This window comes from Gorilla gorilla, chromosome 10 (assembly GCF_029281585.2).
Source record: "Gorilla gorilla gorilla isolate KB3781 chromosome 10, NHGRI_mGorGor1-v2.1_pri, whole genome shotgun sequence".
Taxonomy (NCBI): domain Eukaryota; kingdom Metazoa; phylum Chordata; class Mammalia; order Primates; family Hominidae; genus Gorilla; species Gorilla gorilla.
Window position 1 is genome coordinate 21,671,303 of NC_073234.2, and position 19,311 is coordinate 21,690,613.

The 19,311-nt window shown below is 49.7% G+C and overlaps 1 protein-coding gene across 1 annotated transcript in view; it reads right to left on the reverse strand.

Annotated features, from left to right (window-relative positions):
- The window catches only part of VWF (von Willebrand factor), a 176,120-nt gene that overhangs the window by 68,445 nt on the left and 88,364 nt on the right, over positions 1–19,311 (reverse strand). Inside the window, exons 19-28 of the mRNA XM_031016658.2 lie at positions 18,710–18,813; positions 16,988–17,126; positions 13,749–13,883; positions 11,629–11,775; positions 8,204–8,344; positions 7,878–7,991; positions 5,930–6,086; positions 5,035–5,193; positions 4,195–4,330; positions 659–2,037 (exon numbers count right to left, since the gene is read on the reverse strand). Of these exons, the coding sequence (XP_030872518.2) occupies positions 659–2,037; positions 4,195–4,330; positions 5,035–5,193; positions 5,930–6,086; positions 7,878–7,991; positions 8,204–8,344; positions 11,629–11,775; positions 13,749–13,883; positions 16,988–17,126; positions 18,710–18,813 (2,611 nt within the window). The remainder of the gene's footprint in view (positions 1–658; positions 2,038–4,194; positions 4,331–5,034; positions 5,194–5,929; positions 6,087–7,877; positions 7,992–8,203; positions 8,345–11,628; positions 11,776–13,748; positions 13,884–16,987; positions 17,127–18,709; positions 18,814–19,311) is intronic.

The following is a 19,311-nucleotide window of genomic DNA, read 5'->3' on the forward strand; positions in this document are numbered from 1 at the left end:
TTAAGCAAGTAGGTGCTATTATTATCCCCATTTTATAGATGAGGATACACAAAGATGTGTATCCTTTGTATAGATGATATACAAAGAGGTTAAGTATTTGCCCAAAATTACCCAGCTAGCAAGTGGCAGAGATAAGATTCAAACTAAGGCAGTCTGACTCCAGTGTCTGAAGACCGCACGTGCTACCTGGCACCTGACATCCTGGTCTTGCCCTGAAGAATGTCAGCTACTCGGAATAATTTCACCCACCCAGTGTGGTCAAAACGAAGCTTCTCATCACCACCTTTAACAGAGGTTACCTTGAAGGCGGAGGGTGGAATTGGGTGGGGAAGAGGCTGTGTGATAAAGTAAGACTTGCATTTTTTTTTTTTTACTCCTTATTGGCATTGTTTAAATGTTAACAATAGGCTTCCATTACCTTTGAATTTATAGAAGCACACAGTAAGAAAAGATCTTCCCCCGAAAAAGGATCACAGTTTGTCTCCCTGCCAGGGAGGTGAGGAAACACAGGCCCTTTGAAGGCAAGTTTCAACCAAGGCCACACAGACCAGGGAAGCCAGGATTAGAACCCGAGTCGTATCTTGGTAGATGCATGTAGCACCAAGGCCATGCCAGCCCTCGCCCAGCCCTCCCACCTGCACACAAGGTGCCAGCATACCAGATGCAGGGGAGAGGGTGGGGATCTGCAGCCCCTCTCCGGAGCAGCACCTCTGCAGCACCAGGTCAGGAGCCTCTCGGGGGAGCGTCTCAAAGTCCTGGATGAGGATGGGGGCATTGGGCCAGCCGATCCTCTCCAGCTCCTGCATGTTGGCATTAGGGCCCACTCCAATGGGCACCACCTGGATGTCTCCAGGCAGCCTCTTGATCTCATCAGAGGCAGGATTTCCGGTGACCATGTAGACCAGGTTGGGCGCCTGCTCCCGGTCACCCTGGCTGACCAAGAAGCTGTGGTCAGAGAGGTACCTCAGGGCCAGCCCAGTGTTGGTCCTGTTGCCGCCCTGGTAGCGGATCTCTCGCACCCGCTGCAGGATGTCCCCTTTGGACTGTGCCTCGCTGAAGGGGTACTCCACGGTCACCATGTAGGAGTACTGCAGCACCGTGACATGGATGCTGTCCTGGCCCACATCCATCCGCTGAATCACCTCCTCCATGAACTCCTTGCTCCTGTTGAAGTCGGCTTCACCAATTTTGTCCGATCCTTCCAGGACAAACGCCACATCCAGAACCATGGAGTTCCTCTTGGGCCCCAGGGTCGAAACCCCCAAGAGCCCCGGGCCCACAGTGACTTGTGCCATGTGGGGGGGCAGAGTAGGAGGAGGGGCTTCAGGGGCAAGGTCACAGAGGTAGCTAACGATCTCGTCCCTTTGCTGCTCCAGCTCATCCACACCACTCAGCACGAAGGCCTTGTTCTCAGGGGCCTGCTTCTCAATGAGGCGGATCTGCTTGAGGTTGGCATGGGGCCCAATGCCCACTGGGATCACGATGACCTTCTTCTTCTTCAGGCCCTGGACGTAGCGGACAAAGTTCCGGGACATCCGCTGGGGCTCCTGGCTGGCCATCAGGAGCAGGGCGATGCGGGAGGCTTCAGGGCGGTCGATCTTGCTGAAGATTTGGAACAGTGTGTATTTCAAGACCTCACTGGTGGAGGCCACCTGGCTGCCCGCATACTTCACCTGGCTGGCAATGCGCCGCAGCTCTGACGGTCGCTTCCGGTCCTTGAGCCCGATGTAGGCGTGGGAGCCGTCGTGGTACTCCACCACGGCCACGCGTACCCACTTCTGGGAGATGCGCAGCCGCTCCATCATGTCCACCACAAAGGCCTTCAGCACTTCAAACTCAGCCTCGGACAGCCTGGAGGAGCCATCCAGCAGGAAGACCAGGTCCAGTAGCCTGCTGCAGTAGAAATCGTGCAACGGCGGTTCCAAGATGTCCTCCACATACGGAGTGGTGGGGCTCACCGGGGCATCTGTGGGAGGCCCCACCAGGCCTCCCGGCTCCTGGCAGGCTTCACAGGTGAGGTTGACACCATCACAGTGGCTGCAGTAAAGAGCGAAGAAATTAAAATGGTTCAGGAAGAACCTGTGGACACTTCTGAGCCCTACAGTGTACAACCACTTCCATATTCCCACAGAATCTCCTCTGTTCTACCTGAACTTGAAATCCCATGGACCATTCCACACCCAAGTGAGATGTCACTGTTTAACATCTGTCCCCAAATAGCATGCCCCCCCCCTTCGAAACACACACATAGCCGACTTCCTTTGATTCTAGAAACCAAAGCTTTAGCCCATCCTAGGATATGAAAAAATATACTCGTTGTTCTAAGCCATCCACACAGCCACTCAAAGCTGATTTCTTTTCAACCTACATCTTTAGCAACATGAATACTTAATTATAATCCAAGCCTTCTTACAAGTGTCTCCAAGAACAAATGTTACTAAAATGTAGACGCTAACCTGTGCTTGTACATGTTCTGTTGAAGATAAATGCTTTACAGTACATATTCTAACAGAATGTAAACTGCATGAGTTTTAAAACATGTTTGATATGTTGGGCCCTAACAAAGAGAGAAAAAATTGGAGCAAAAACATTGTGGAAAGATGAATAAAGATTCAAAACCCCAGCTTTATCTAGCAGAACAAATTATTTGGGAGTAGCAGACAGGGGTCCCCATGGTGTCAGGCCTAGGAAAAGACATTCACTCATTCCTCTAGCAGACACAGGGTGAGCACCTCTCATGTGCCAGGTACTGGCCAGGCTCTGTGCCCAGCCCCAAGCACACACCACAAGTCTGTAGTAGAGCAGTGGCCCCCCCACACACACAAATTCCTACACTACCATGCCAAATTTCCAGGCTCTGCTGGTAACATCACCTTTTTGCCAGTGTCCCGGAAAGTGGCACGGCCTGCCAGCCCACAGGTGAAATCAAGTGGCCATGTGGTGGAGACCAGTATGGGCCAGGACCATCTCCTCTTTGGACTCTCAGCCTTGGAGGCACCTGGCCTTCAGCACTCCCAGTAAAGCTGACAAGGCGGCAGCGCCCTGAGCCTAGGAAGTGTCCCCCTGTGGCTTGATACCAGGTGATGCCACCAGCCTGCTGTGGGACTTCTGTCCACACACTGCTTGCAGCTTCAGCGTGCACCGTGGCAGCTGCCCCTGCCCGTGTGCCAGCAAAGGAGGTGGGGAGAGGGCTCGAAGCTCTCATGCCCTTTTGGCACAGAACCCCAAGCCAGCATCAGAATCACCCAATCCTTTGCTCCCTACAGTCCCTGTTTCAGCATAAAGAGTGTGCGCAGGTAGAGTCTTACTAGGAAGTTAATTCCTCCTTCCCATGATCCACGAGATTTATTGCTTCAATCCTTGGTTAACAGTGCATGAGTGACATACTTTCTAGTTTCCTGTGTTTGCTAGAAAACTCACCCCAGGCAGTGTTCATTCTTGTTTGTACAGATGGTGGCGGCAGGATCTGACTCTGGCAGCTGTGACCATAGCCCCTCCCCAGCGAATTTACGTTCTCAAGTTTAAGCTCCCAGAAGGCTTGATTAGTGTCAGGGAGTGGTGTTTAATAGATCTGGATTTTAATAAATGTTCCCTACTTATGAGCAGGACTTCAGAGCTCAGAGCTCACCCTGAGGACTCCTTCTCACCTCCCCAAAGGCCAGTTTCCCAGAGGCAAGTCCAGTGAGAAGCCAGGGTGAGAGCAACGAGCACCTTCCCTCCCCATTATGACAGCCACACCCTGCCACCTTGACTATGGCCCCCACGACGTTCATGTTACCTGAGGGCCCTGGGTTCCATCTCACTTTCCTCTCCTGAGTCCCCACCTCCAGTATATGGACACCTGTGCTCAGACTAGTCATGACCTACAAGGACAATAAGTGACCATACCCCCACCTTCAGTGAGAAAAGCAAAAACCTGTTAGGACTTAAAAACCTATTAAAAGCAAAAACACTGTGGAGGAATATATGTGGAGGAAGCAGTCTAGTCCATCCCTAAAGAAAAAGAAGCAAACCCTAGGAACAAACAAAACAATAAACTACACTAAATAATGAATTAAATAAATAAACAAATAAAATAAACTCAATCTCTCAACTCATGTGGCTAGGACTTTTTACCCAAAACCTAGTCTCTAAGCTGGCCCCTGGAGAAGCAATAAGATTCGTCACTTCAAACAACCCAGGAATCTGTTTTACCAAATCTGGCAGTGCTCAGGGTCACTGGGATTCAAGGTGACTTTCTTTCCTGAGGCAAAACGCCGGCCAGCCACCTCACACACCAGGCAGTCTTCAGCGTCAACGCAGGTCTGCAAAAGCTCATCCAGGATTTTCCCTGCAAAAGAAAGCTCTCATTAGGAACCAAAACGCTCCCCTTTCCCACGAGGAAGCCTCATTTTTAACTAAAAGGGAGGAGCCAACTCCTCCTCCTGCCCTAGAAGCCAACTCCTCCTGCCTGCACTCCCAGGGGTCACCCCGCCACTCAAGGAGCATCTCTCCTGCTTGTGCCTTGACTGATCCCTCTGCAAAACTGGGAGCGGGGATTCCTTCACCCTACCTCACCTCTCCAAGCCTCAGGACAAATGAAATCTTATCTCCGGGGCTCTTTCTGCTCTTCTGAATAACACCTTCAGTAACTCTAGAGCTGTGCTGTACCATAGGATCGTCACAAACTGCATGTGGCTATTGAAGTTAAATTAAGTAAAATTCAATAAAATTCAAAAATTCAGTTCCTCAGACACACTCGTCACAGTTACATTCAATACAACATTCCCCCACTGCAGAAAGTTCTATCAGCAGGGGCTGCTTTAGGTGAGAATCCCATAAATAGGCACAGAAAAGCATTTTGGAGGAGCTCGACTTGAGAAAAATCACGACTGGCCTGACTCTGATGAAAGAACCCACGGAACCTGCGGCAGCCTTGCAGGTCAGAGATAGGATGTGGCAGGTGGAGGCTGAGATGAAGCAAGACCTAGAAGCACCTTTCCATCCATCCCTATCCCATCCCACCAGCCCGACCCCCAGGGATAGAGGCCTCACCTGGAGGGCAGTGGGCATGGCAGCCCTCCACACACTGCACAGGGCAGGCCAGCGGCTCAGGGTGCTGGCACGTGACTTGACAGGCAGGTGCACAGCTGTTATAGCGCCACTCGCACTCATACCCGTTCTCCCGGAGATTCCTCTCCTCGCAGCTCTGGGCTGTGTAGACAGGAGACAAGGCTGTGGCCACAACAGGCAAAGCCTCCAGGACTGCAGACCCACGTGGTGATGGCCTGCGCCACCTGGAGGGAATGTTGGGGAACTAGCGGACTATGGGCGTCACCAATATTAGGGACTTCCGGATTGTTGAAGCACCTAAACCAGAATCTATTGGTTCTGAATTCATTTCTTTTTTTAATTTTTGTAGAAATGAGGTCTTGCTATGTTGCCCAGGCTGGTCTTGAACTCCTGGGCTCAAGGAATCCTCTGGCCTCAGCCTCCCAAAACACAGGGATTACAGGTATGAGTCACTGTGCCCGGCCCAGTTTTCTACATAAAAACATTAAGTTGCTTATGTCCAAAGAAGGAAGATTCTATAGACATGAATGTATGAGTTGATCACTCATATTGGCAAATATAATCACGCCTAATTAAAGACATAAATCGACTTCCTTCTTTTCCTCAGTATTCCCTCTTCTCCCCTGCCAGAATCTCTCCAGAAGAAAAGTCTCCACATGTTCATGCCTTGAATCCATGTCCCGCCTCAAAGTCCATAATATAAACTTCTTACGCAGCCAATGTCTTAACCCTCCTTAGCCCTTGGCCATCCAGTCCCATACTAGCACTCTGTCTTCTCTCGCCCATGAAGATATCCCCCTGCACTCACAAGGTCTTCAAGCATAGACACATGGGAAGAAGGGAGGGCATCTGAGAACATGAGGGCATCAGGACTCACGGCACAATGTGGCCGTCCTCCAGGTCACCACCTTGCCATGCTGGGCACACACGTGGGCATAGGCAGCAATGGTGTCGCAGAAGCAGGCGCAGTCCCCAATGGACTCACAGGAGCATGTGTCGTAAATGCAGACGTCCAGGTATGGCTCGGGGTCCACCTGCAAAGGCAGCCTCAGGTGGCCCAGGCCTATGGCCAGGTGTCAGGAACTCTGGCTCTTAGTCTGGGTGCAAATGTTCTGATGGTCAATTTAAGGATAAGGGGGTCCAGGTAGAAGGAGAAATGTAGCTCAACGGTCTCAAAGAGGGAATGAGTGGGAAGGCAAGGTTCTTAGTTTCTAATCTGCATTCCAGCAAGAAGAGTTGAATAATGCAGTGCTGCTGGCCTTCTGCAGAACACAATGAGCCTGAAGATTTTCCAGAAGAACATTCCCTCTGTCCCTCTGCCTACCTCCCTGCTCAGCCACCCATCTGTCCTCACAACCCACTCTTAGCCTCATGAGCATGTGGGTGCTTTTACAAAAACACAAACACACATATGTGCTGGTCACTGTCTTTCTTTGCCTCAATTCAGCAAAGAGAATGGGGAAATACATCAGGCCCTGCAGCTGCCTCACTGCAGTGCTATGGGGCAGGTATGCAGGACAATAGGGCCTAGACTCTGATTCCAAATCCAGTTCAACCAGTTCCCACCCTTCCTCATCCCCAAAACACGCCTCTAAACACACTGGACTTTTTCAGGGCAGTTATGACAGAAAATGAATTCAGACACTGAGTGGATCATTGTTTCCAAGACGTTCCAACAGTCTCAATGTCCCCAACTCCTCCCCTGTCCTCACTCTTCCAACTCAGATGCCCAGGATTTCCACCAAACCAGGGAATGCAAGTATCCTTTGGAGTCCTCAGAGACCGAAAATCACTGCATAGATAGAAAGAGAATTGAGATCCATGTTTTCAACCAGTCTCTCCCACATTGGTGGTGTTACACAGCAGCATGTATGTGTGCATGGCTGTGTGTGTACACAGACTTCTGTAGTCACATATGTCCATGTACAAGCCCATGTCCACATGTGTGTACACACATACATGCAGCAGATAAGAGACAACTGCACTATGGTAGGGCATGGTGGCTCACACCTGTAATCCCAGCACTTTGGGAGGCCGAGGTGGGTAGATCACCTGAGGTCAGGAGTTCGAGGCCAGCCTTACCAACGTGGTGAAACCTTGTCTCTACTAAAAATACAAAAATTAGCTGGGCATGGTGGCAGGTGTCTGTAATGCCAGCTACTCGGGAGGTTGAGGCAGGAGAATCGCTTGAACCCAGGAGGCAGAGGCTGCACTAAGCCAAGATCATGCCATTGCACTCCAGCCTGGGTGACAGAGCAAGACTCTGTCTCAAAAAAAAAAAAAAGAGAGAGACAACTGCACTCAACCTAGGGGAAATCCTCCTTGTCATTAGAGATGAAGACACAAAAATAAGTCATAATACAAGGACTCAAAATCACCAAAATTAAGGCCAGAAAAGAATTTCTGTGAGACAAGAAATGGGCACCAAGGGGTTTTGGGGGGTGGGAGAGGAAGGTCTTTTGGTCTGGACAAATGCAGCAGTGACAGGAAAAGGAAATCTCTGGCTCTGGTGTTGAAAACAAGATACTTCAATAGGAGAACAAATCCTAAGACTGGGGCTGAAAGAGAAGCGTTGGCACATGCCAAGGGGAGTTACTTCTCATGCAGAAGGAAATGTTTTGCCAGGCATTGCTCCCCCTAGAAACTGTTGATTTTACTTTTTGTTTCCCAGATTGAAAGCCAAGAAAAAAAGCTGAAGTGGTGTCTTGGTGCAGATCATGTCAAGACACGAGGGTAGTGTCCACGTTAGAAGGTCACACTCTGTGTCCATACCACCGGGCCAAGCCTTGGGACCATCTGCTTCCCACTACCCTCAAGGTCCTCACCAGCTTGTTGCAGTCCTGGAAGACGTCACTGGTAAGGATTCTACAGGAGGAATCCACCATTGTCTGCTTCATGATGTTGTTATGGCAGGTGGCAGGGGATGAGTCCAGAGGCACCTGGGAACCACGAAAGAGATAGGCCAACCGTCAGCTGGTCAAACTGGGATTATTCAGCCCAGAAGGATCCAAGAGACCCTCCTTCCCACCCTGCAGCCACCTGAAGGTCATACCACCCACAACCCCCCTTCCAGCCCCCATGACAATGGGGACAGAGGGACATTCCAGGAAGCAAGCTCTCGGGCTCTGTCCACACAGAGACCCAGACGTACTTTTCTGGTGTCAGCGCACTGCGAGCTCACTCTCCAGGAGTTCCCAAAGTCCACAGGGTCTTCCTCCACTTGGAGGTTGCTGCTGGTGAGGTCATTGTTCTGGATGCCATCAAAATTCCCACACAGGCCACACACTTTCTCCTTGAAAGACAAGTTGAGGGATGAGCACCATCAAGCCCAGGGGCATGCTCTCCGGCTCAGGGGAAAGGGGGACGTTCCTGGCGGCAATGGAGGCAGAGGGCATTCGAGGAAGAGAAGGAGGAGCAGGACAGAGACTCAGAGGAGTCCCGAGGTGAGCAGCAAAGCCTTGCCATTGCCAAGACCTATTCCTGAGCTTCCTTGCTGGCCCCATTTTATTTAAAGCTATGGAAACAGAGAGGCAACATGCCCATGTCACATAGTCAGCCAAGGGCAGAGGTTGGAATCAGGCAGCCTTGGCCCTGAGATCACTGGTGGGAACTATCACCGTCCCCAACAAGCGTAGAAGCAGAGAGAGGAGCCAGGTACACTGCTCCACCAATGGAGGTGTAGTGGTCCAAGGAGGGAACGTTATAGAACTGCCTGCCTCTGGGCAGGTGAGTCCCCTTGCCTGGAGAACCGCAGCCTGTTCAGAGCAGGCTGGGCAGAATTCTGCTCTATCATAAATGTAACCAGGAAGATATGTCTCACCTGTCTCCATGTTCACCCATCATGGAGTGCAACATGCAACAAGTTCTGAAAAAGTAGTTACGAATGAGTGAGAAACAAGTGAAAACTACACAAAGAGGAGGGATAAGTTCTAGTGTTCTGTACCACCACAGGGTGACTATAATTATCAACAGTTTATTGTATATTTTCAAGTAGCTGGAAGAGCAGACTTTGAATGTTCCCAACACAAAGAAATGGTAAATGTTTGAGGGAACAGATGTAGTAACTACCCTGATTTGATCACTATACACTGTATACATGTACTGAAATATCACACTGTCACCAGTAAATACATACAGTTAAATGTCAACTAAAAATAATAATAAAACAAAAAAACTACAGAAAAAACTGGAAATATTTGGCCTGAGAAGAAAAGGTGCTATACTTTTACAACATACTTAGAGCCCTGATGTTGAGACAAAGAGAAAAAATGTATTCTATCTTGCTTCAATAAGCAGCATTCGGCTTGGTACAAGGGGTGTAAGTCACCAGGAAACATAGAGGAAGAATGTTCTCACTGTTGGGCAAAAGGCCAACGATCTTCCCATGGCCTAGAAGCCCCCATGGTATGGCTACTGCCCCTCCCTGCCCTCATGAACCACCATTACCCCCAAGTCCCTCCTCTGCAGCCACACTGACCTCCTTGTACAACGGCTGCAGACACCTACTACCTTAGGGCCTCGGCACGTGCTTGTTCCGTCTGCCTAAACTCTCTCCCCTGGATACTGGCATGACTCATTCCCTCCCTTCCCCAAAGATTCTGCTCTTACATCCCCTCTTCACAGGGCCCATCAGCCCAAACTATCTATAGTAACATTCCCGCTAGGATATAATCTGCACCAGGATTATGGAAGGCAAAACAGTGGCTCCCATGAGATGAAGAGTTTATCCTGGATTATCTGTGTGGGCTGAATGTCATCACAGGGTCTGATCAGAGGGAGGCAGGAGGGTCAGAGTTCAAAAGGTGCTGTGACAGACAGAAGCAGAAAAAGAGAAAAAAAGTAGAAGATGCTACATTGCCAGCGTTGAATATGGAGGATGGGGCCACAAGCCAAGAATGCAGGCAGCCTCCAGAATGTAAAAAAGGCAAGAAAAGGGACCTCTCTCAGAGCCTCTAAGATGAATGCAGCCCTGCCCACAAATTTTAGCTTTCCGACCTCTAGAACCATATGATAATAAATGTGTTGTTTTAAGCTATCAAGTTTTTGGTGATTTGTTATAGCAGCAATAAAAAAACAAATACATGGAAGACACATACATACACACACACACACACACGCACACCCCTAAACAAAAAAACTGTTTTCCCCTGCTGTATCCACAGTGCCTAGGACCATGTTTGACACATACAGGAACTCAGTATTTGTTGCATAAATGAATGAATGAATTGTTAATGCTTTCTGGGACTGAGATGGGCTGCCACAGAGAAGTGAGGGCAGTGCTGCCTCACTGGCTTGTACAAGCTGAAAATGGATTTATCAGGGATGCTGTGGAGGCCATTCCTGCCTGACTAAACCAGCGGCTAGAGTAGCCAGAGCCACTTGTCACATACATGCCACTTAAAGAAATCATGCAAGTTCCAACAAACTGTTGGACCCTAAATAGTGGAACCGTTCTCAAAAGTTGGTTATTAGCAATTTTACAAATAGCTCGCAAAACATGCTGGCCCATGACTCAATGATAAGGCAACACCCTAGAATAGTCTGCAGTGTTATAATAATATTGTGCATGATTGGTTTGCTGCTTTAGGTTAAGAAACCTAAAGAAAAGTTGATAGTGTCATTCAGATTCAAGAAATACAGAGAACACCACAAAGATACTCCTCAAGAAGAGCAACCCCAAGACACATAACTGTCAGATTTACCAGGTTGAAATGAAGGAAAAAGTGTTAAGCGCAGCCAGAGAGAAATGTCGAGTTACTCACAAAGGGAAGCCCATCAGACTAATAGCAGATCTCTTGGCAGAAACCCTACAAGCCAGAAGAGAGGGGGGGACCAATATTCAACATTCTTAAAGAAAAGAATTTTCAACTTAGAATTTCATATCCAGCCAAACTAACCTTCATAAGTGAAAGAGAAATAAAATCCTTTACAGACAAGCAAATGCTGAGAGATTTTGTCACCACCAGGTCTGCCTTACAAGAGCTCCTGAAGGAAGCACTAAACATGGAAAGAAACAACTGGTACCAGCCACTGCAAAAACATGCCAAATTGTAAAGACCATCGAAGCTATGAAGAAACGGTATCAATTAATGGGCAAAATAACCAGCGGACATCATAATGACAGGATCAAATTCACACATGACAATATTAACCTTAAATGTAAATGGGCTAAATGCCCCAATTAAAAGGCACAGACTGGCAAATTGGATAAAGAGTCAAGACCCATCAGTGTGCTGTATTCAGGAGACCCATCTCACGTGCAGAGACACACATAGGCTCAAAATAAAGGGAGGAAGGAAGGTCTACCAAGCAAATGGAAGGCAAAAAAAAAAAAGCAGGGGTTGCAATCCTAGTCTCTGATAAAACAGACTTTGAACCAACAAAGATCAAAAGAAGGACATTACATAATGGTAAAGGGATCAATTCAACAAGAAGAGCTAACTATCCTAAATATATATGCACCCAACACAGAAGCACCCAGATTCATAAAGCAAGTTCCTAGAGACCTACAATCAGGGAGCAGAAAACACTCCAAAGGCCAAGTCCCCAACAAGATGAAGCAAGAAAGCCACTGACCTGGTATGTCTGCTTCAGGACCACGGAGATGCTCAGGTGGCGGTCCCAGACCACGGAGAGGGCTTTGCCCAGCAGCAGAATGATGTACCGGCCAGACTCCACCACCTCAAAGTGAGTCTCATCCTTCATGGGCCTCTTCACATTCGCCTGGAGGAAGACAAAGCAAGAAATCCGGGAGGATGAAGGGCAGGCTCGACAGCCAGATCCTCCCTCCACTCTACACCTGCCCATCTGTCTTCAGTGCCCACAAGTGCAGGCACCGCCACCCCTCCAGGACCCCACCTGCCACTGCACCCCTGCAGAGCCAGCCCCACGCCAGGACATGTCTGTGACCAAGTCACCACCACCACTCTCCAGGCATCCATGACCAAGAGACGGTAACAGAGGTAGCAGCAAAATCATGATTATGAAATTAAAGTACTATGAAACCAATGAGCAGGTATTTTATTGACAATTAGTCATTAAATATAGTGGTCTCCTAGATAGGTTTTCAACATGGCAATGATTTTAAGCATCTCTAGTTGATTGTTTAAAAATCTATTCCTCTATAAAAATAAGCAGTAGACTCTCACCTTTCTTGTATCCCACCACCTCCCCATCCCCAGAACCACTGTCATCAGGAGACAGAGCTGAAGAAAAAGGAAACTGAGGTGCTCAGTGCTAGTGCTGGGAATCACACACTGCAGGTTCAAGAAGGGCTCTGACCTGAGCCTCTGACTTGGCCCAATCCCTGCCAGTGGTGTACCCTGGAGGCCCATTTCAGCATGTGTGGCGGACTCTCCAATTCATCAGACTGAGGCTAAGGCTGAGAACCGCCATCATCCCTTTGCAGAGGTCCTCTCGTTAGTAACATATCACATGCAGTGCAGAGCTAATCACATGTGCAAATCTATCCCTCACATGTCTGCACACCTCCTGTTCAGCATCATCACCGCCACTCTGCCCTTAATAGAGCTGTTCTTTGAAATGGAGTTGACACTGCTGACTCACAGTTAATACGTTATGCTTGCTAAGCAGTTTTCTTCCATAATGGTGAAGAATTCACCTCCCATCCCCTGCTGTCAATGGTGGGTATTTGGAAGAAGGCAGAGCTGCAGGCTGAGGCCATGGGAGAAAATGAAGATACCAGGACAAGTTTGTGCCCAGAGCCTGGGTCTCCACAGCACTCCACATAGTCAGAGCAGCGGATCCAAAACTGTGGCCTGGGGATGACCTGCAACTTTAAACACGGGTTCCTGGGCCCCACCCAGACCTACTGAGTCAGAATCTCAGCATGGAGTTCCAGGAGCCACATTTTAAACAAGATCTCCTAAGGGAGTCTTGTGTACACTTATGAGAACTACTTTTTAAGTTCTTAATACACAGGGGACTGAATCAGTTTACTCCTCTTTTGAGCTCCTTTAAAAATGTTTACCTGGCCAGGCATGGTGGCTCACACCTGTAATCTCAGCACTTTGGGAGGCCAAGGCAGGTAGATCACCTGGGGTCTGGAGTTCGAGACCAGCCTGGCTAACATGGTGAAATCCTATCTCTACTAAAAATACAAGAAATTACCCGGGCACGGTGGTGTACACCTGTAATCCCAGCCAGTAAGAAGGCTGATGCAGGAGAATCGCTTGAACCCTAGAGGTGGAGGTTGCAGTGAGCAGAGAGATCACACCACTACACTCCAGCCTGGGCAAAAGAGCGAGGCTCCATCTCAAAAAAATAAAGTATTTATCTGAAAACAACAGAAAAACATATGAAACATATCCCATAACATCATCACTTCATACACACACACACACACACACACAAAGAAACCCGGCTACCCTCCAGTCCCCACCCTACTCTAGAGGTGAGCACTGGTTCTTCCCACGTTTGTGCAGACACATGTGCACATCCTTCACACACACTCTGCACTGTCGCTAAAATGGGATTGTGTCATCCCTATTGTTCTGCCACTTGTTCTTCTCATAAAATAATACATCACGGTCAGTTGCAATAGCTCTGCCTCATCCTTTTTAATGGCCATGCGTTATTCCATTCACATGAGCTCTAAATGAATGCTTGGAAAATGTTCCTATTAAGTGGCAGAAGCACAAAGCGGGACATGAGGGTGGAGATGAGGCTGCACTTACCTCCCCGTCGAACAGCTCAATCTCTCCTCCCTCCACCAGGATGGTGACCCGTTTCTTGCATTTCACTGAGGGATGGCTGCATCCCTCGTTCCCCACTAGGATCCGAAAGGTCCCAGGGTTACTGCCGCAGTAATCCTGGGGAAAGAGGAGTGCCAGGAGAAGACCATTATCCCCACTGGCTCTCACCAGACCAGAAGATTGGCATCTCTTCATCACAGGCCTTTGAGTACGTGTCACAGGATCTCGCCATGTCCATGGCTGCGCATATGTGCCTCTGCGTGTGTCTGGGGGACGGGGGATATGCCCAGGTGAATGCCCTCAGGTGTGTCAACCTCGCCCACGACAGATGAGCCAGGTGCCTGCAGTGGGTGGGGTGGGGGTGGGGAAGGAGGGGGAGGGAGGGAAGGTGACATGTGGCCTGCTTCAATGGATGCATCAGGCTCAAAGGCCTTGCCTAGGGCCCATTAGAGTCCCACTGGAGCCTTGCCTAGAGTCCCACCCAGGTAACTGGGACAGTTTGACCACAGGGCACTTTGTGGCTCTGAATTCTGGTTGAATCCCTCTGCACTGCTGGCCCAGAAATGGAACCAAAGATGGTTTGACACAGCTCCATGGGTCCTGAGCTACCAAGTCGAGATGAGTAGAGAGGATAAGGAGCTCTGGTCCTTGTTGGTCAATTGCATAGAAAATTAAGCAAAAGGGGACACATTCCTGGCAAATACCTCCCCCATGGTGGCTATTATTGTGGTGTGATGAAAAAAAAGATAAAACGTTCAACTTAGAAAAACAGAGTGTGTCGCTTGAACCCAGGAGGCGGAGGTTGCAGTGAGCCGAGATCACGCCACTGCACTCCAGCCTGGTGACAGAGCGAGACTCCATCTCAAAAAAAAAAAGAAGAGAAAAGAAAAAAGAGGCCGGGCGTGGTGGCCCACGCCTCTAATCCCAGCACTTTGGGAGGCCGAGGCGGGCAGATCACTAGGTCAGGAGATCGAGACCAGCCTGGTTAACACGGTGAAACCCCGTCTCCACTAAAAATACAAAAAAAAAAATTAGCCAGGCATGGTGGCGGGCGCCTGTAGTCCCAGCTACTCGGGAGGCTGAGGCAGGAGAATTGTGTGAACCCGGAAGGCGGAGCTTGCAGTGAGCCGAGATCGTGCCACTGCACTCCAGCCTGGGCGACAGAGCGAGACTCTGTCTCAAAAAAAAAAAAGAAAAAATAAAAACAAGGTGTGAATCTTGATTCTGCCACTTACTGGTAACACTGAGCAAACCACTTACCTTTCTGACACACACACCCACACACACACATACACCCAAATACACACAGGCACATGCATACACTCAAACACACATATACATACATCCATGTACTCATACACACACTCACACACATGCTCACACATACACAGATGCACACACATACACTGATGTACTCATACACACACACATGCACATGCATACACACATACATACACACACGTAGCCATACACACACATGCTCACGCATACACACACATACACGCATGTACTCATACACACAGTCACACACACGCACATGCATACACCCACACCCACACACACATGCTCATGCATACACACATGCACACATACATGCATACATATGTCCATACAACACACACAGTCTGACCTCTAAGATTCCATTCAACTTAATGGAATTGTCAGGTGAAATGGCTTTGTGTTAGGTCGATGCATGGCGAAGGTTGAGAGGAAACAAGGGTGTAAGTGCTTTATTTGTCCTTATCTTCAGCTGAGATTTCTGAAAGAGGGAGTTAGGTCTTGATGATACTCCCCAAAGGAGGATGGCATAAAGGAGACGGGCCCCAGGACAATGCATCAGAAGACAACAGAACCAGCTGTAGGAAAGGAAAACAAGCCACACACAAGGGGCACCGTTTGGAGGGGGAGTCTTTAAAACTGGTCCACTTGGGAAAGTTGGCCTGGGCAGGGAAGGGCTGGGAGCAGCAGACGCTGACCGGCTGTCTGGCCCTTGCTGCACGGAATTAATTTTTTCCTGGATGTTCAGATTTGAAATGGGCTGGGTAGTTGTTCTGCAAAGCTGGTGTCGCCCTGTCTTTTGCTGCTGAGGCTGGGAAACTTCCATATAGAATCTCTGGGAAAGCTCTAAAGGGGCGCATACCCCCCCGGATCATAGGTTCCCTGCCTGGTCTGCATGCCCTGTGTCCCCAGCACACTGCCTGCCTCTCTGGGCCAGCCCTGATGTGAGGTGGGGACTGAGGAGGCTGCTGCTGCCTCCGCCCCATGCCCAGCATGCTCTACACGAGTGGTCGGTCCACAGTCACCCACGCTGCCTGACTCACCAGCTCCTGCAACTCAGCCTCTGGGGCTGGGGCTCCTATGGGTTTGTGGTCTTCCATTCAGACCACACCAAGCTCCCACCCCTCCTCCTCCTGGGAATGGAGACAGAGGGACCATATTTGTTCAAAGCTTCACAGAGTACAGCGCCTCAGCTCTGGTGAGAAAAGCACTCATACTTCCTTGCTTACACAGTTGACGTCAACCAGCAAGAGAAACTTATAAGAATCCACGCAGTGGGGAGTGGGAGGCAGAGGGGCTGCTGCCCACACTCACCAGTGAGGATTCCTGGACTCGTTCTCATCTGCTGGGCAGGATGACTTTCCTGTGTCCCATCCTCCCACTCCTCCCATTCTGAACTGTACCAAGTTAGACATTAAAATGGCGGAGAATTCCACAAAGCCATACGGTGGGAAGCAAACTCCAGGGGTCATTTCAACCATGCCCCTGTCCAGGGCCACTGCACAACACCTGCAGACTGTGCACTGCCCAGGGTGCTGGAAGGGAGGCTGAGCGGGACTGACTTCCCAGCCCAACCCACTCCCTGAGCTATGCACCCTGACTGAGGCTGTGTCTACCAGAAGGAACAGATGCCTTTTTCTAATTCCACATCTGTGCTAATGTGGACTGGCAGTAGCCTTTCTCCCACACCAATCCTCAACAACAAACAAGCTTCTGTCTCGTTTTATAAGTCCCCAGGTGAGCAGACGGAAAATGGACAACCACTTTGAGCTTCAAATCCCCTACCGCTTCAGGCACTTCTGTGAAGGATTGGGAAATACTCCAGTAGAAACCAGACCCCAGAGTTGTTTCTGCAGACAGACCCGCAGAACCCAACCTGAGGCCACACCTCCCACCCCTCCTAGAAAGAAACAGCACCCTCTCCCCATCTCCCCACCTCTCACCTGCACCAGAACGTACTGGCACTCCCCGGGGAACATGTATTTGAGCCCGTCGAAGGTGAGGTAGTGGGCCATGCCGATCGTGGAGCACGTGGCGTCACACACATGGTCTGTGCAGTTCCACTTCCGGTCCCGACAGACACTAGGAGCAGTCATGGCAGGGATGACAAGTTGGGCACCTTGGGTTTGAGGGGCCCATCTGGGCCATGGAGACAATGAAGGAACACAGAATACTCTGGGTGCCTCCCAACCCTCCAGGAAGCCCAAGGAAGTTGAGGACCTGTAGCGTGGAGTGTGGACTTCATAGGCCCAGCATGGGGCCCAGCAGGAGACAGGGAAGCCTAGTGTCTCTCCCTAAAAGGGGGAAACTGAGGCAAAGAAGGGAAGGGGTTGTCCAAAGTGAGCCAGACAGCCAGGGAGGAGGCCCGGATGCTCTTTAGGCCTCCTGTTATGAATTCGCTCAGCCTCACCCTGGAAGCCTCATCTACCTGAGATTGGCCACAGGGTGTCTGTAAAACAGACACACTGAGGTTGAAAGCCTGAGGCTAACGGGAAAAACAAGACAGAACAGTGGGAAAGCCCAGAGTATGGAAAAGAGTGATGAAGTACGCACTTCTGCCAGGAGCGGTCCTGTGTGCATAGCTACACGTTAAGATGTACATAGCTACACGTTAAGATGTACACAGCTACATGTTAAAATCTATAGTGATCTGCCCACTGCCATGTGTCCCTCCCTGCCACCACCCGTAACCAGAGCTGACATCAAGAGGCCCACTTGTGCGTCAGAGGTGGTAAGCTCAGACCTCAAGCCCAAGAGACAGCCCTCTCTACCTCTGTCCAGCAGGCCTCTTTCCAAGGCTGTGCACAGCCACCAAGTCAAAGGCAGGGTGAATGAGCAGGGTGAGCGGTTACGTGCAGGATGGCCAAGGAAAAGGGAGAAGGCAACCAGCCACCCTCACCTCAAACCACACCATTGCAAGCACACTCACGAAGTGCTCATGGGCAGTGTAAGGCCTGCAAGGAAAGACCCTCCAGACCCCGTGCCCACTGGCAGCTTGGCCCAAATGCAATGACTGGTGGGGCGAGGTCCCTGTCTTCCCTGGAGCCCATCTCCCTGAACAGAAATACAAGCTGAGCATTCCTAATCCAAAACTCTGAAGTCCAAAATGTTCTGAAACCCAAAACTTTGAGCACCAACATGACACCACATGGGTGGCTGAGAGGGTGACACCTTTACTTTCTGACGGTTCAATGTACACAAAACTTTGTTTCATGCACAAACATTAAAAATACTAAATACACATTAAATACATGTTTAAAATGTTGTATAAACTTACCCTCAGGCAACGTGTATAAGGTATATATGAACCATAAATAAATGTCATGTTTAGATTTGGGTCCCATCCCTAAGACACCTCATTATGTATATGCAAATATTTCAAAATCCAAAATAATCCAAAATCCAAAACAGTTGTGGTCCCAAGCATTTCGGATAAGGGCTACTGTACTAACCTGTTGAATCGTATTCTATGTAGGATGGACACAGGTGATGAAAAAGATTCTCCCCATTTTACAGATGGAGAAACATAGGCACGGAGGAAAGGCAGAGAGTAACCAGGTTCCCACAGGGGGCTGGAGGCAAGTGCGGAAGGTCCTGTGGCCGCATGCGCCCTCACTCCACCCGCAGGGCCTGGGTCCCCGGCGCAGCCCCTCACTGAGCCTCACCAAGTGTTGCAGCCAATCTTCACTGTTTCTCCAGGGGCATACTCCTTGCCCTGATGGAAGCAGGGACACCTTTCCAGGGCCACACATCTGTTCTCATGCCGGACCTAAGAGAAAAGAATCCAAAAGTCCTCAGGGCCACAGTGACTGATATAAAGCCCTCCTCCAGCCCGCTCCAGGAAGTGTTGTCTGAGACTTGAGCCTATGGGTAAGCCCAGCACTGGGACTGGCACCAGGACCAGGGCTGAGCCAGGGGGGACAGCTTCCACTGCAGGCCAAGCCAGGACAGGGATCCTATGCCCAGGCCAGGGCTTGGCAAACATGGGTTTGCTCTACATGGCTCCTCCCTGTCAACTAAAGACACTGACTGCCCTCTGCCCTCTTGTGCCCTGCTGGGGCACTGTAACCTGGACACTTTTGCAAAGGTACTTCAAAAAATCATGTCCAGAGGCCTTGAAATGCACATATTCTTACACCCAGCCATCCCAAGGAAAGGATTTCTCTGAGGGAAATAGAATTATGGACAAAGATTGATGGAGAATTATTTATCATTGCAAAAAAAATTGGAAACACTTAATAGGAAAATGACTAAATCCATTAAGGAA